Here is an 18440-nt window from a genome sequence, read left to right as displayed (position 1 = left end):
ATGAAGAAAAACCCTTGAATGAGTAGGTGTTCAAACTTTTGACTGGTACTGTATATGTTTTTTTAAATAGCACCCCTTGTGTGCACTTCCGGTAATACCGTATACACCGATATGGTATAGAAACGGTATGTCGGTATGAAAATCTGATTACCGCCTCCGAAGTGCGTATATGTCACAAGAGATCGGAGCGCAAAACTGAAGACTAACAGCAAGTATGCACCAATGTGCAAGTGCGCAGCTGCAAAAATCAAAAGCGGATCTTCGAATCAGACACCTTGTTTTGGTTTCCCCTATGCCAAAGTGCTGTCAGTACAACCACTGGTATGTCGTTTTGATTAAAAATGCCTGCAGTCGACAGGTAGTAGAGAATTGTTTTGAAGATTCTGATGCTCTTTAACATGACGCTCCTAGCAGAGTCATCTTTCCAGCTCTTTCACTGTGCTCGCTTTAATAAAACAAATACGCAGTTCTATCATTGAGTTCGGAAGGGAAATATGTAGGGACTGTACAAGCCAATGTACACAACTAGTGACCCCCCACTGTAGGGCTGCCTGCCTCTCCTCTCAGCTGAGCCTCAGCCCAGGGTAATGAGGCGCACAGGAAGACCCTGGATGCCTGTGGTAAATCGCCCAGAAACACACCTCTAACAGCAGGAACAGAGTCTGGGCTGTATCTGAATACTCCACATGTGCAGGCACAAATCCAACCAGAGGAACAGCTGAAATAGAAAAACAGGCTCCTCATGCTACAGCAGTCAGAAAATATTACACTTGCAGGATAAAATGGGACATAATGGATGGTTCATTGGAGTTCAAAATAAGTTCCCTGTAAGGGAAGGCCTGTGTTCACTTGGAATGCCAACAGTTCACAGAAGAAAGCTCCTGTGGTTGAGAGAGACGAGGATAAAGTTAACTGATGTCCTTCAGACAATGAGATGCATCCAAGGTTAACTGCTGGGCCTTATGTAATGTGACCTTTGCCCTCTACCACAGACCTCATGTACAGCAGTAGATGGGTAGATGAGCATGGGCTGAGAGCAGTGGCTGTCTGAGGGGAAGATGATCGTCTCACCTCTAGAGATCTGATCCCTGCACGGAACTGGGACTTGTATTATGATCCAAAATGGAACAGTATGTTTATCTTTGTCATGTAGGGGACTTGGTAGTTTGCCAACCATGCATTCTTCAGTTAGATAGGAATCTATGCAATCGATTGTGCCTGCCGTCTCAACTTCACATTAATAATGAAAACCGAAAGAATGGCGACAATCCAGTGAACTAATATACAGTACATACCAATGTCTTGTCTTATAGACATCTTGACTTCCATTCGAACACTGTTCACATAGACCATGGCATGCCACTACTCTGGACAGTTCTGACTTAGAATGTGGACAATTACAAATACCTAGGTATCTGGCTAGACTGTACTCTCCTTCCAGACTCACATTAAGCATCTCCAATCCAAAATTAAATCTAGAATCGTCTTCCGATTTCACAACAAAGCCTTGTTGCCAAACATACCCTCGTAAAACTGACTATCCTACCGATCCTTGACTTCGGTGATGTCATTTACAAAATAGCCTCCAACACTCTACTCAGCAAATTGGATGCAGTCTATCATAGTGCCATCCGTTTTGTCACCAAAGCCCCATATACTACCAATCACTGCGACCTGTATGCTCTCGTTGGCTGGCCCTCGCTACAAATTCGTCACCAAACCCACTGGCTCCAGGTCATCCATAAGTCTTTGCTAGGTAAAACGCCGCCTAATCTCAGCTCACTTGTCACCATAGCAACACCGACCCGTAGTACGCGCTCCAGCAGGTATATTTCACTGGTCATCCACAAAGCCAAAACCTTTTTTGTCCGCCTTTCCATCCAGTTCTCTGCTGCCAATGACTGGAACAAATGACAAAAAAAAATTGAATAAAAAAACATCACTGAAGCTGGAGACTTATATCTCCCTCACTAACTTTAAGCATCAACTGTCAGAGCAGCTTACCGATTCGCTGCAGCTGTACACAGCCCATCTGTAAATAGCCCATCCAACCAACTACCTACAGTTGAAGTTGGAATAATACACTTAGGTTGGAGTCATTAAAACAAATTTTTCAACCACTCCACAAATCTCTTGTTAACAAACTATAGTTTTGGCAAGTCGGTTAGGAGGTCTACTTTGTGCATGACACAAGTAATTTTTTTCCAACAATTGTTTAGACAGATTATTTCACTGTATCATAATTCCAGTGGGTCAGAACACATACACTAAGTTGACTGTGCCTTTAAACAGCTTGGAAAATTCCAGAAAATGAGGACATGGCTTTAGAAGCGTCTGATAGGCTAAATTATGTAATTTGAGTCAATTGGAGGTGTACCTGTGGATGTATTTCAAGGCCTACCTTCAAACTCAGTGCCTCTTTGCTTGACATCATTGGAAAATCAAAAGAAATCAGCCAAGACCTCAGAAAAACAATTGTTGACCTCCACAAATATGGCTCAACCTTGCGTACTATTGGAAATTGCTACCAAGTGTAAACACCATGGGACCAAGCGACCGCCATACTGCTCAGGAAGGAGACACATTCTGTCTCCTAGAGATGAACGTACTTAGGTGCGAAAAGTGCAAATCAATCCCAGAACAACAGCAAAGGACCTTGTGAAGATGGAGGAAACAGGTACAAAAGTATCTATATCCACAGTAAAACGAGTCCTATATTGACATAACCTGAAAGGCCGCTCAGCAAGGATGAAGCAACTGCTCCAAAACCGCCATCAAAAAGCCATACTACGGTTGGCAACTGCACATGGGGACAAAGATCGTACTTTTTGGAGAAATGTCCTCTGGTCTGATGAAACAAAAATAGAACTGTTTGGCAATAATGACCATCGTTATGTTTGGAGGAAAAAGGTGGAGGCTTACAAGTCGAAGAACACCATCCCAACCGTGAAGCACAGGGGTGGCAGCATCATGTTGTGGGGGTGCTTTGCTGCAGGAGGGACTGGTGCACTTCACAAAATAGATGGCATCATGGGGATGGAAAATTATGTGGATATATTGAAGCAACATCTCAAGACATCAGTCAGGAAGTTAAAGCTTGTCGCAAATGGGTCCCCAAGCATACTTCCAAAGTTGTGACAAAATGGCGTAAGGACAACAAAGTCAAGGTATTGGAGTGGCCATCACAAAGCCCTGACCTCAATCCTATAGAAAATGTGTGGGCAGAACTGAAAAGAGTGTGCGAGCAAGGAGGCCTACAAACCTGACTCAGTTACACCAGCTCTGTCAGGAGGAATGGGCCAAAATACAACCAACTTATTGTGGGAAGCTTGTGGAAGGCTACCCGAAACGTTTGACCCAAGTTAAACAATTCCAAGGCAATGCTACCAAATACTAATTGAGTGTATGTAAACTTCTGACCCACTGGGGATGTGATGAAAGAAATAAAAGCTGAAGTCAAAATCAATCAATCATTCTCTCTACTATTATTCTGACATTTCACATTCTTAAAATAAAGTGGTGATCCTAACTGACCTAAAACAGGGAATTTTTACTAGGATTAAACGTCAGGAATTGTGAAACTGAGTTTGAATGTATTTGGCTAAGGTGTATGTAAACTTCCGACTTCAACTGTACCTCATCCCCATATTTGTTTTTCTGCTCTTTTGCACATCAGTATTTCTACTTGCACATCCTCATCTGCACATATCACTCCAGTGTAAATTGCTAAATTGTAATTACTTCACCACTATTAGCCTATTTATTGCCTTACCTCCTTACTTCATTTGCACACACTGTACACAGATTTTTCTATTGTTATTGACTGTACGTTTGTTTATTCCATGTGTAACTCTGTTGTTTTTGTCGCACTGAGCTTTATCTTGGCCAGGTCGCAGTTGTAAATGAGAACTTGTTCTCAACTGGCCTACCTGGTTAAATAAAGGTGAAATAAAAAAATAACTTCTCACTTGTAAACTAGTCAGACGTGAGACTTTGGCGCAATTTTTTAAAGAAAAATGACTATAGGGCTGCCTCTATAGTCACCTATAGAACAGCTGTTAGACAATTTCCGATGCCCATCTGCAGTTGCTCAGTAACATCACATTACAAGGACCAGCGGTACAAGACATGCACACAGGGTCAGTGAACAATTGATTCATTAAGAGACAGCTGAGGGCAATGGAGGCTAAATGACAAGATACTGCTGGTGTTTTTCTATTGAGCGTAACAGTAAAATCTCCACTGAGCTGCAGATTTCAAACTGGAATCAAGAAGTACAGCAAAGAGTCCACAAATCTGGTTATTGCACAACGGGTTGTTTGATGGGTTGAGCACTGGCAAGTGCATCTGCAATGGAGCAGTTCCTCAGTTTAAGACAGGCACGCCCTTAACCAACACTCCTGTTCTAAGGGTGGGCTGATGCCAACCTCTGCCCATGTGCAAACCCAGCTGCTGTGATCAGCAGGGCTGTAAACCCATTTACCAGGGTCCTCTTTGTTTACACTTCAGATTATTAGGCATTACACTACAGTGTGTGTGTGCTTTGAATGATGCCTTCTGGGAGTAAACTTCCATTTAAGAACAACATTGCATAATGCTGCAGGTTGACCCTACATGGGGCCACATACTGTAGTTGATTGGAGGTGGCTAGAGAGGTGCTGGACTAGGATGGGTAAGAGAGACATGGTACTGCTTACCATCTAAAGACGGTAGGGCCTTGATAGTGCAGACCACCCTTCACCACCTTGCCCTTCCTGTCTTCCTCTGCCAGTAGAACAGTGGGACTTGGGGCAGCTTGCGGAGCTACAGAGTGCCATTGTCCTGGGCAGCTAACGAGTCACGGTGTGTTGTCTCTGGCTCGGAAGGAGGCATGGGGTCAGCAGGGAAAAATCCACTCACATGGGCCGGGGACAAGCAAAGAGGAAGTGTGTGCACGTCTGTCTGTATCTCACGGGGTGTGTGATATATATATATATATGTAAATGACTATTGTAGCTGGAAACAGCAGATTTTTTTATGGAATATCTACATAGGCATACAGAGGCCCATTATCAGCAACCATCACTCCTGTGTGGCACGTTGTGTTAGTTAATCCAAGTTGATAATTTTAAAAGGCTAATTGATCATTAGAAAACCCTTTTGCAATTATGTTAGCACAGCTGAAAACTGTTGTTCTGATTAAAGAAGCAATACAACTGGCCTTTAGACTAGTTGAGTATCTGGAGCATCAGCATGTGGATTCAATTACAGGCTCAAAATGGCCAGAAACAAAGACTTTCTTCTGAAACTCCTCAGTCTATTCGTGTTCTGAGAAATGAAAGGTTATTCCTGGCGAGAAATTGCCAAGAAACTGAAGATCTCATACAACGCTGTGTACTACTCCCTTCACAGAACAGAGCAAACTGTCTCTAACCAGAATAGAAAGGAGTGAGGCCCCGGTGCACAACTGAGCAAGAGGACAAGTACATTAGTGTCTAGTTTGAGAAACAGAAGCCTCACAAGTCCTCAACTGGCAGCATCATTAAATAGTACCCGCAAAACACCAGTCTCAACGTCAACAGGCGACTCCAGGATGCTGGCCTTCTAGGCAGAGTTCCTCTGTCCAGTGTCAGTGTTCTTTTGCCCATCTTAATCTTTTATTTTTATTGGCCAGTCTGAGAAATGGCTTTTGCTTTGCAACTCTGCCTAGAAGGCCAGCATCCCGGAGTCGCCTCTTCACTGTTGACGTTGAGACTGGTGTTTTGCGGGTACTCTTTAATGAAGCTGCCAGTTGAGGACTTGAGGCAAAAAGGTCTTCTAATGATCAATAAGCCTTTTCAAGTGATAAACTTGTACGTTGTGTTAGCTAATCCAATTGGAACACAGGAGTGATGGTTGCTGATAATGGGCCTATGTATGCCCATTGTCTACACTGTCTTTCTGATCAATTTGATATTTTAATGGACCCAAAAAATATTTATTTAAAAAACCAGGACATTTCTAAGTGACCCCAAACTTTTGAGCAGTAGTGTAGGTAGAAGTTGGTGGGAGAGAGACACAGGAAAAACAGACTGAGCCATAATCAAAACACCAGCCAAGAATGGTCTCACTTCACAGGAAAAGGTCCAATGTGGAGCCAATTCTCTGCCACCCTAACAAGGTCTCAGCTAACTTCCAAACAAAGTTTGGACAGTACATTTTGGCAACATAATTCTGACCCATTCTGGTATTCCCCCAGAATGAAACCACTGGTCCTTTGTAGGGAGAGAGAGCTGGGACATCTTAAGACATTAAAAAACAAAAACAGCAGACAAGTGGAAACTCGGAAAGAGGATGTGGCGACTGTGGAACTGGCACATATACAAGCAATCAGCAGATCTAAGCTGACCAGAAGGCACAGATGTGGCCTCTATGCCACGTTGTGGTGACCCCATCTGATGTTTGGATGAGTGTTTCCATGACCAAGCTGTTAATGTAAGGACTTCCTACAGAATAAAAGTAATCTAGGCAGCTAGCCTAGCAATTAAGAGCGTTGGGCCAGTAGCAAAAAGGTCACTGGTTCGAATCCCCAAGCAAACTTGGTGACAAATCTGTCAATATTCCCTTGAGCAAGGCTCTGGATAAGAGTCTACTAAATGACAAAAAATGTAAATCTACGCCAAGATATGAAAACATCTTGACACTCTTAGATACCGTACATGAGAATACATCTGTGCAATGTAGTGAACCCTACCTCTCCACCAGCAGCTGCAGTTGAGTCTTGGAGTTCTTGATCTTGTTCTGGGCCTCCACATTGAGCATGTCCACTGTGTTCTCTCCATTGATCTCCAAGATGACATCACCAGGCTGCAGGGCAGCCAGCTCGGCTTTGCTGCCCCCGTTGACCTGTGGGCCAGAAGTAAGGGCTGCAGTCAGACTCGCTCTACTGCCTGTGGACTTGGTGCAGACATGGTGCCATCAGCAATGTAAATAACCAGCATGCCTGAACGAAAGGCTGCACATCTTATGAGTGTTGGACTATTTGTCAAGGGATGACAGATGTGAACGGTCATGACTGTAATAACATGAGGCCCAGCCAGGTTATGTGGCTGTTGTGAAGAGATGGGCTGTTTTCCTCAGTTTGCCTTCCAGGTGTCAATCAGGTCTTGCAGGACTCTAGCAAGTGATTCTAATGTTTATTGCGACCAAAATGTAATAGACACCACGGCTCGTCATGCGCCTGGAACACCTCAACAGTGAGGATTTATGACACCCGGTGGGGTTCACTACTCTGGCCTAACCTTTGATGCCAGCCCCCCCCCCCCCAATGTCAAGGCCTACTGCCTGCATTAGGGGGAATTCCAGCCTAATGGAAGGGTACATCTATTTGAATTCAATACCTTTGACAGCATCTCTTGATTTAAACAAACATTTCCCATACATGTCTGCTCATGAAGTGGCCAGAAAGTGACTTTTTGGACATGAATGCCAAAACATCAAATCAGTAAACTCTTCAAGCAGTGTGTGTTTGCGTGTAAACTAGACATCACATTCTTGCTTTCTCTGTCCTCCTTGCCTCTTCTTAAAAAGTGCATTGGAGCCTGAGGGGAGGAACCTCCTCTCCCCCAAATGTGCTTTGAGAGAGTTGACGAATGGAGGAAACAAGGGGAGAATCTCAATTTCATTTCCTTCATTCCTCAAAATCCATTGGATAAGAAGGCGAGAGGGGAGGGACCTCTGACCTTCTTATCCAAATGGGTTTTGAGAAGGATGAGGAGAGAGAGGATGCAATGAATCAAGGAAATGCAATTGAGGACAGATGATGCAAGTATTTGACAGCAATTTTGGGGGGGACAGTGCCAGGCTGAATTAATTACTGAGCTAACATAATATCCACTGCCTGTCCAGAAACAACCCCTAGCCTACTACCCAAAGGAATTGATAGATGGTGACATGATGAGAGATCTACCTTACCCTCTGATACGCTTGGTGCAATTTTGGCCGTATTGCTTAAACCTGTCCAATTTTCTCATATTTCTATTCTCTCATACAACCTCCAGGTGTGTGGTGGACCTACAGCACTACACTTGCGGCATTGGTTAGATGTTTAATTCCTTTGATACACACACACAGATTTGCACAGGTGTACGCTGGATACACCCATGGCACCCGATCAGACAGGTCTGGCTAGCTGAGGACCTACTGTAAACAGTGAAAGGATACATTTACTATTTACACCCTTGCTTCATTCCAGCTAGTTAGATCTGCTCACTAACAACTCACTAACAAACTATAAGCTAAGGCAATATATACACTGTTTGGGCTGTATAGCATCATTTAATAAGATTACCCATGGTTAGCTAGATAGCTGGGATATATCAGTCAGCTAACCATTTACAGTAACAGTTCATTAATAAGTCAATACACACTCAATTGTATGCAGAAATGGAGAAATCTGCCCTCATCTTGGCACAGCCATTAATCAATTCATTCATAGATAGATGTATAGAACGGTGTTAGAAGGGTGACCACCTACTTTGAAAGGACAGGTGTTTGCTGTGCACTTGACCAGGCATTCCACATTTAACCCCACCCACATTTGAACATCAAAATATCAGGTTGGTTTTCACATGCAATTATATATATATATATATAAAAATAAAACACACATACAGAGTACCAGTCAAAAGTTTAGACACACCTACTCATTCAAGAGTTTTTTTTATGTTTACTACATTGTAAAATAATAGAAGACATCAAAACTAGGAAAAAAACATACATATGGAATCATGTAGTAACCAAAAAAAAAGAAAAAAGAAGTGTTAAACAATCAAAATACATTTGAGATTCTTCAAAGTAGCTTTGCACACTCTTGGCATTCTATCAACCAGCTTCATGAAGTAGTCACCTGGAATGCATTTCAATTAAACAGGTATGCCTTGATAATTTGTGGAATTTCTTTCCTTAATGCGTCAGTTGTGTTGTGACAAAATAGGGTTGGTATACAGAAGAGAGCCCTATTTGGTAAAAGACCAAGTCCATATTATGACAAGAACAGCTCAAATAAGCAAAGAGAAATGACAGTCCATCACTACTTTAAGACATGAAGGTCAGTCAATCTGCAAAATTTCAGGAACTTTGAAAGTTTCTTCAAGTGCAGTCGCAAAAACCATCGCGCGATGATGAAAAACTGGCTCTCAAAGGACTGCCACAGGAAAGAAAGATCCAGAGTTACCTCTGCTGCAGAGGATAAGTTCATTAGTTACCAGTGTCAGAAATTGCAGCCCAAATAAAATGCTTCAGTGTTCAAGTAACAGACATCTCAACATCAACTGTTCAGAGACGACTGCCTGAAATCAGGCCTTCATGGTTGAATTGCTGCAAAGAAACCACTACTAAAAAGGACATCAATAAGAAGAGGAGACTTGCTTGGGCCAAGAAACACAACCAATGGACATTAGACCGGTGGAGATCTGTCCTTTGGTCTGATGAGTCCAAATTTTTGATTTTTGGTTCCAACCGCCGTGTCTTTGTGAGACGCAGAGTAGGTGAACGGATTATCTCTGCATGTATGGTTCCCACCATGAAGCATGGAGGAGGAGACGTGAGGGTGCTTTGCTGATGACACTCAGTGATTTATTTAGAATTCAAGGCACACTTAACCAGCATGGCTACCACAGCATTCGGCAGCGATAAGCCATCCCATCTGGCTTGCGCTTAGTGGGACTATCATGTGTTTTTCAACAGGACAATGACCCAACACACCTCCAGGCTGTGTAAGGGCTATTTGACCAGGAAAGAGTGGTGGCGTACTGCATCATATGACCTGGCCTCAATCACCAGACCTCAACCCATTGAGATGGTTTGGGATGAGTTGGACCGCAGAGTGAAGGAAAAGCAGCCAACAAGTGCTTAGCATATGTGGGAACTCCTTCAAGACGGTTGAAAACGCATTCCAGGTGACTACCTCAGGAAGCTGATTGAGTGAATGCCAAGAGTGTGCAAAGCTGCCATCAAGGCACAGGGTGGCTACTTTGAAGAATCTCAAATATATTTTGATTTGTTGAACCCTTTTTTTGTTGCATACTACATGATTCCATATGTGTTTTTTCCTAGTTTTGATGTCTTCACTATTATTCTACAATGTAGAAAATAGTAAAAATAAAGAAAAACCCTGAAATGAGTAGTTGTCAACTTCTGACTGGTACTGTAAATCCAGAAATTTCATAGGATCAAAGACAATGTTTAATTCAATTTTTAAATGTTTAGTATACATTGCAGTCAAAGTATTCAGACCCCTTGATTGTTTCCACAATTTGTTATGTTACAGCCTTATTGTAAAAATGTTACACAAAAATAAATAAAAATCCCCCCCAATCTACACACAATACCCCATAATGACAAAGCAAATACATGTTTTCAGAATGTTTGCAAATGTATAAAAAAAACGGAAATATCACATTTACATAAATATTCAGACCCTTTACTCAGTACTTTGTTGAAGCACTTTTGGCAGCGATTACAACCTTGAATCTTCTTGGGTATGACGCTACAAGCTCGTAGCGTATTTGGGGAGTTCCTCCCATTCTTCTCTGCAGATCCTCAAGCTCTGTCAGGTTGGATGGGGAGCGTTGCAGCACAGCTATTTTCAAGTCCGGGCTCAGGCCCTTCTCCCCAGATTGCTCAGTTTGTCCGGGCGGCCAATTCTATAAAGATTCTTGGTTGTTCCAAACTTCTTCTAATATCGGAATTATGGAGGCCACTGTGTTCCTGGGTACCTTCAATGCTGCAGAAATGTTTAAGTAGCCTTCTCCTGATCTGTGCCTCGACACAAATGGGAGCTCTATGGGCAATTCCTTTGACCTCATAGCTTGTTTTTTTTCTCTGACATGCACTGTCAACTGTGGGACAGTTATATATAGTTATATAAGACAACTTATATAGACAGGTGTGCGACTTTCCAAATCATGTCCAATCAATTGAATTTACCACAGGTGGACTCCAGTCAAGTTGTTGAAACATCTCAAGGATGATCAATGGAAACCGGATGCACCGGAGCTCAATTTCAAGTCTCATAGCAAAGGGTCTGAATACTTACATAAGGTATTCTGTTGTTCTATTTTAATACATTTGCAAACAATTTTAAAAACCTGTTTTCGATATGTCATTATTGGGTATTGTGTGTAGATTAATGAGGAATAAAATATATTTTATCAATGTTATAATAAGGCTGTAAAGTAACAATTTGGTTCTAAACCCAACAATGCAGTAATAAATAATAAATAGTAATAAATAAAAAATAAAAATAAAAATAACATGACATACAAATTTTGCTGGTACACCATTGAAATGTTCAATTCTAATTACTTTCAATATGTTTCCCCGTGGAAGATTGACAGTATAATTTAAAAACAGACATACCCATTCAAGTCAACATTCTCTGATGTGTGGACCTATCTTCTTTGTAGTAGCATTTGAGAGTTAAAATTTTAATTGTATTCACCAGCCAAAACATGACACCCACCCGGTATTCAAGAGCATGTTGTGTCTCAACCGATGGCGGGCACAACACAAAAACATCAGATGATGTAAAATAGGGTCTAAGCTACAACATATGAAAAAAATTGTTTAAGCTTTTAGATAATTTACAAAATATTACAGAAATTATTAAATAGTTTAACAACCCTGTTTGTAAGCTTGTAAAATGATATATCAATCTGAACTGTTTATGTCACATGGTATGGTAGGCAAAAATAGGTCAACTTTATCGCTTGAATGTTTTGGCATTCAGGTCCAAAAAGTCACTTTGAGCACTTCTACAACAGGCAAATATATGAATGGGAATATTTGTTAAATTCAAAAGAGGTGCTATCAAAAAGTGATTGAATTCAAATGGAGTTACCCGGAACAAAAACACACCAGCAAACACTCAGATTAACTCGGAGTATTGAGCACTTGTGAACAACGGAGAGCAGCCCAACTTTTGCGATCGACAAGGCTGGCGCACAATTAAAGACAGAAATAGGGAAAAAAACAAAACCACATCAGTGAAGAGAAGAGGCCTCCTTCATAAATCTCCAGCAGAAACATGGAAGACTGCAGAGAGAATGACAGGCAACAGGATGTTTGTCCATTTTGCAAAGCAAGAGGGCAGAGGTGCCATGTCTGTGGGTCCACTCGAGTGGCAATTACGTGTTGCTGTGGCGACCCACAATGTTGCCTGCCTTTTCTGATCAGGGCATAAACTAAGGATGCAGCTTTTCTCAGGGGCTATGCCCGACAGAGAAAGGGGCAAGCTCTCTATTCAGGCCAACAGGACGGGAAAAGGAGGGGCCATCCATGTTGTTTCAGTGCCAAGATGCAACCACTTCAGACAGACCAAAGCTATAGCTGCATAACCAGAGAGGAGGGGGGGGGATCCTGCTTCTCCAATAGGTTTGACAACCACTTTCACTGATGAGGTCTCCCTCCTCAGCATGGGTCCCTGTTTCTTTTACGTGACTTTGATAGTTGAGACAATTCCCTGTGTTTCCTGCATGCTGGTGTTGTTGACTACTAGAGTGAGGAAATTAGAAGGAATGCCCATCGTCACAAGAAAGTAGCTATTAAATGGGCTGACAAGAAATGATGCCTTTGAAGTCAACAACAGTACCCCAAAAACACTACAATTCACTTGCATTCAAAGGTTTGAGGAATGATAGAGAATTCCATGGTAGTGAGGAATCAGGATGTGCAGTGGGCAGAGTGGCTGTGGCAGGCAGGGAGCAGTCTGCCCTGGGTTTCAGAGTGGCTGTGGCAGGCAGGGAGCAGTCTGCCCTGGGTTTCAGAGTGGCTGTGGCAGGCAGGGAGCAGTCTGCCCTGGGTTTCAGAGTGGCTGTGGCAGGCAGGGAGCAGTCTGCCCTGGGTTTCAGAGTGGCTGTGGCAGGCAGGGAGCAGTCTGCCCTGGGTTTCAGAGTGGCTGTGGCAGGCAGGGAGCAGTCTGCCCTGGGTTTCAGAGTGGCTGTGGCAGGCAGGGAGCAGTCTGCCCTGGATTTTCTGATTTGTTTTCAGAGGAGGAGAACTATATGCTAATGTCTTCCCTTCTAAAGCTCCTTCTTCCTGTTGCTTCCTCACAAGCTTGGAAAATCAAGAATAGAAAAACAAACACGTGCACACACAATGGTCTGACACTCAGCAGCACCCCCCCCCCTGGTTTCCTCCTGATGTAGCTTTCATTCCAATCTGACTAAATACAGTAGTCAAGGAAACAGGTAGAAGGCAGCCAATGAAGATAAACAATGAGAGGAGCAGAGAAGTACAGCAGAGACTGAGGAAGTAGAGTTTGCATGCCATGTTTTGCTTTACAGAGGATAGGGTGTGACAGACTAGCCGTAAGGTCATTAGCAATTACCTTGGAAATGGTTATCGCCTTCTTGAAGTCCCTTCCTCCGTATATTCTAAACCCCCATGGAGACGGCCCAATCAGGTTCACTGTCAGCGCCATCACGTGACCAGAGGTTGCCACCTACTGCCTGTTCCAACCCGAGAGAGAGAGGAGACGTGAGAACTGCTGTCACCTGACATAACATTGTGTAACCACATCTAAAAGGAATGGAAGGAATCCGAAACCCAAAAGGCACATGACTGACATTGTTGAAGTTCCTGCAAACCAACAGTTTCAATAAATCCTTAAAATATCCTTATGATTTTTTTTAATAACATAGCAAAATGTGGTATCTTACCACAGGATACAAATCAAGTCAAACATTTCTGTTCAGCAGATATCTCATTTATTTTTCACCATGGACTTATTTCCATCTTATTTTAAAAGGGATCATAGCACAGGGTGCTGCCCTTTCCCTTAGGAAGTGTGTTTCACAGTATGTCAATGCATCCAATGGGTACAGTATACAATTGGCCCCCATAACTCCAGGCCCTTCTCATGCACAACATTACTGTAGTGTTTATCATTTGCACATGTGTTTATGTTGAGACAGTGACAGCTCCCTCTCCTTTGTAATTCATGCTGTGTTGAGAAACAGCAGGGGCTCAAACTTTAGAACCCAGTTCCTACATTTTAATATAAAAATGTATTTTATCAAAACAAAACTATGCTACATTTTATCTCTGGGACCCTCACGGAACCCAAACCGGCTGCGCGCGTGCGCCATCATGCATAAATGTATTTTGCCCCACCACACCAAACACGATCACGACACGCAAGTTAAAATATCAAAACAAACTCTGAACCAATGACATTCATTTGGGGACAGGTCGAAAAGCATTAAACATGTATGGCAATTTAGCTAGCTAGCTTGCACTTGCTAGTTAACATTAATTTGTCATTTTTAGCTAGCTTGCTGTTGCTAGCTAATTTGTCCTGGGATATAAACATTGAGTTGTTATTTTACCTGAAATGCACAAGGACCTCTACTCCGACAATTAATCCACACATAAAACGGCCAACCGAATCATTTCTTGTCATCTATCCTCCTTCCAGGCTTTTTCATCTTTGAATTTATATGGTGATCCATCTAAACTTTCATTGTATTACCACGACAACAAAGTTAGTCTTTCAATCACCCACGTGGTCATAACCGATGAGGAGATGACACGTGGGTACCTGCTTCTATAAACCAATGAGGAGATGGGAGAGGCAGGACTCGCAGCGCGATCTAAATCAGAAATAGGAATGAGTTCTATTTTAGCCCTTGGCGTTGCAGACGCTCGTTGGCGCGCGCGAGCAGTGTGGGTGCAATAATTGAATAACATGGATTTCAAAATGTATTTTGCGACGCTCGCGCATGCGACGTGTCCGGTCTGGTCAGCATGAGGATGACAAATCAGAGCAATATTATTGAATATAAGTACATTGAATATAAGTGAATGTATAAAACCAGTTGCCATGATAAGTTTGTTGTTATGCCCTAAACAATAGCGTGGTATTTTTTCACAGTAATAGCTACTGTAAATTGGACAGTGCAGTTAGATCAACAAGAATTTAAGCTTTCTGCCCATAAGACATGTCTATATCCTGGGAAAGTTTCTTGTTACTTACAACGTCATGCTAATTACATTAGTGCACGTTAGCTCAACCTTCCCGGTGGAAGGACATAGATCCCAAAGAGGTTAAAAGTTAATTTGTGGAATTTATTTCCTTCTTAATGCGTTTGAGCAAATTAGTTGTGTTGTGACAAGGTAGGGGTGGTATACAGAAGAGAGCCCTATTTGGTAAAAGACCAAGTCCATATTATGGCAAGAACAGCTCAAATAAGCAAAGAGAAACGACAGTCCATCATTACTTTAACACTTGAAGGTCAGTCAATACAGAACATTTTAAAGATCTTTGAAAGTTTTCTAGTGCAGTCGCAAAAACCATCAGGCGCTATGATGAAACAGGCTCTGAGGACCACCAGAGGAAAGGAAGACCTAGAGTTACATCTGCTGCAGTGGATAAGTTCATTAGAGTTAACTGCACCTCAGAAATTGCAGCCCAAATAAATGCATCAGAGTTCAACAGACACATCTCAACATCAACTGTTCATAGGAGACTGCATGAATCAGGCCTTCATGGTTGAATTGCTTCAAAGAAACCACTAAAAGGACACCAATAATAAGAAGAGACTTGCTTGGGCCAAGAAACACAAGCAATGGACAGACCGGTGGAGATCGGTCCTTTGGTCCATGAGTTCAAATGGGAGATTTTTGGTTTCAACCACCGTGTCTTTGTGAGACACAGAGTAGGTGCACAGATCTCTGCATGTGTGGTTCCCACCGTCAAGTATGGAGGTGGTGTGATGGTGTGGGGGGCTTTGCTGGTAACAGTCAGTAATTTATTTAGAATTCAAGGCACACTTAACCAGCATGGCGATAAACCATCACATCTGGTTTGTGATTACTATAATGGGACTAAAATTATAGTGGGACTATAATTTGTTTTTCAACAGGACAATGACCCAACACACCTCCAGGCAGTGTAAGGGCTATTTGACCAAGAAGGAGTGAGGGAGTGCTGCGTCAGATGACCTGGCCTCTACAATCACCTGACCTCAACCCAATTGAGATGGTTTGGGATGAGTTGGACCGCAGAGTGAACGATGTGGGAACTCCTTCAAGACTGTTGGAAAAGCATTCCAGGTGAAGCTGGTTGAAAGAATGCCGAGTGTGCAAAGCTGTCAAGGCAAAGGGTGGCTACTTTAACGAATCTAAAATATATTTTGATTTGTTTAACACTTTTTGGTTACTCCATGTGTAATTTCATAGATTTGATGTCTTCACTATTATTTCACAACGTAGAAAATAGAAAAACTGGTACTGTGTGGGCACACACACATTATTTGTTTCCTGTTTATTTTTGGCATTAATACGTGTCACATATAAATTTGACATTTTAAACAATGTTTAAAAAAATAAAAAAAATAAAAAGAGTTAATAAATCCATATACAAACATGGTCTATTTTATACTTTATTGAGTAAGGCAGCTCCAAAATACAGGTAGTTCAGCCTAGCTCAGTGCTTTCTGTGGTGGTGGGGCAGCCAACGGAAAATACGGAGCGTAGGGGTTGGTAATGTTCTCTAGTCGCACCGGGATTGGCTCAGTGTTCTGTCACTCATGGGGACACTACGTCGCCGCAGAATCTACAGGGAGAGCTCAAAAGGCAAGCGCCCCTTGGGTGCTGCCACAGAATTACATTAGAAGTGCCCATTCAAGAAGGCTCAATGTTATAGCCCACAGATAAAATTACGTCAAATCACGTTATATCTATCTACCGTAGCTTTGATTGGCCTGATCATCTCAACATCATACTTTCAAAATCTTAGCTAGATAAGCAGTCATCATGAATCAAGTCTACTGGCAAATCCTTTTTCATCCTTATCATATGAAGAGAAATCATAGATAAAAACATATCGGTGCTCATCAGCCATTAGACAAACATTACACAACAAGTTGGAAATCACAAATTCAACAATGAGTGGTTTGGAAGGAATCAGTGGATAACTGCAAGCGTTGCAAAGCAATCACTAGCCTGCTATTCAGTGGTGTGGGTGTGTGGTCCAAGTCTGTTTTTAAGGGTCTCTTTTCCAAGCTTAAAAGGATAAACATTCACATGCCATAAAAAGGTTGAATACATTGACCAGTCGGTCAATCCAGCATAACTTCTGCCGCATTCAAAACAACGGGAAAGGTGCACCGTCTGGGAAAATATGCTTTCAACGGTCATCCAACTCGGAATTCCAAGTTGGGAATTCGGGCCTCTTTCTTCAGCTTCGACCTGAAGATCACTGATGTCTTGATTCAACAAAGTTTTTTTCCAGGTTCCAAGTTGTCTTGAAAGCACCATGAATCCAGAGAACGCCAGACTTTGATGACAAAATGTGCCCACAAGAAGGACCGCCATGCCACCTTCCTGTTCATTTGAGCACAGTACAACAAGGTGAGTCCAAAAATGTCTTGAATGCTGCTGCATAAATGATGTAATATGCCAGGGAGATCTGTATACTGTAAATAATACTAATACTAAGTGTATGTTGTGTCGTAAGCGTTTAGTAGCCCATGTGCTGAAAGACCCAGCCACGTTTCATCTTCAATGCCCTTGCTGATGGAAGGAGGTTTTCACTCAAAATCTCACGATACATGGCCCCATTCATTCTTTCCTTTACACGGATCAATCGTCCTGGTCCCTTTGCATAAAAACAGCACCAAAGCATGATGTTTCCACCCCCATGCTTCACAGTAGGTATGGTGTTCTTTGGATGCAACTCAGCATTCTTTGTCCTCCAAACACGACGAGTTGAGTTTACCAAAAAGTTATATTTTGGTTTCATCTGACCATATGACATTCTCCCAATCTTCTTCTGGATCATCCAAATGCTCTCTAGCAAACTTCAGACGGGACTGGACATGTACTGGCTTAAGCAGGGGGACACGTCTGGCACTGCAGGATTTGAGTCCCTGGCGGCGTAGTGTGTTACTGATGGTAGGCTTTGTTATTTTTGCTCACCGTTCTTGTGATCATTTTGACCCCACGGGGTGAGAACTTGCGTGGAGCCCCAGATCGAGGGAGATTATCAGTGGTCTTGTATGTCTTCCATTTCCTAATAATTGTTCGCACAGTTGATTTCTTCAAACCAAGCTGCTTACCTATTGCAGATTCAGTCTTCCCAGCCTGGTGCAGGTCTACAATTTTGTTTCTGGTGTCCTTTGACAGCTCTTTGGTCTTGGCCATAGTGGAGTTTGGAGTGTGACTGTTTGAGGTTGTGGACAGGTGTCTTTTATACTGATAACAAGTTCAAACAGGTGCCATTAATACAGGTAACGAGTGGAGGACAGAGGAGCCTCTTAAAGAAGAAGTTACAGGTCTGTGAGAGCCAGAAATCTTGCTTGTTTGTAGGTGACCAAATACTTATTTTCCACCATAATTTGCAAATAAATTCATAAAAAAATCCTACAATGTGATTTTCTGGATTTTGTCTGTCATAGTTGAAGTGTACCTATGATGAA

The 18440-nt window shown here is 42.4% G+C and overlaps 1 protein-coding gene across 2 annotated transcripts in view; it reads right to left on the bottom strand.

Annotated features, from left to right (window-relative positions):
* The window catches only part of LOC139545405 (PDZ and LIM domain protein 2-like), a 62748-nt gene that overhangs the window by 30027 nt on the left and 14281 nt on the right, over positions 1-18440 (bottom strand). For both annotated transcript variants that reach the window (XM_071353135.1, XM_071353136.1), the window contains exons 2-3: positions 13349-13469; positions 6713-6864 (exon numbers count right to left, since the gene is read on the bottom strand). In XM_071353135.1, the coding sequence (XP_071209236.1) occupies positions 6713-6864; positions 13349-13441 (245 nt within the window). In that variant the 5' untranslated portion in view covers positions 13442-13469. The remainder of the gene's footprint in view (positions 1-6712; positions 6865-13348; positions 13470-18440) is intronic.

The sequence above is a fragment of the Salvelinus alpinus genome, chromosome 19 (genome assembly GCF_045679555.1).
Source record: "Salvelinus alpinus chromosome 19, SLU_Salpinus.1, whole genome shotgun sequence".
In the NCBI taxonomy this organism is placed as follows: Eukaryota; Metazoa; Chordata; class Actinopteri; order Salmoniformes; family Salmonidae; genus Salvelinus; species Salvelinus alpinus.
The sequence above is the reverse complement of the archived record's forward strand: the minus strand, read 5'-3'. Positions and strand labels throughout refer to the sequence as shown.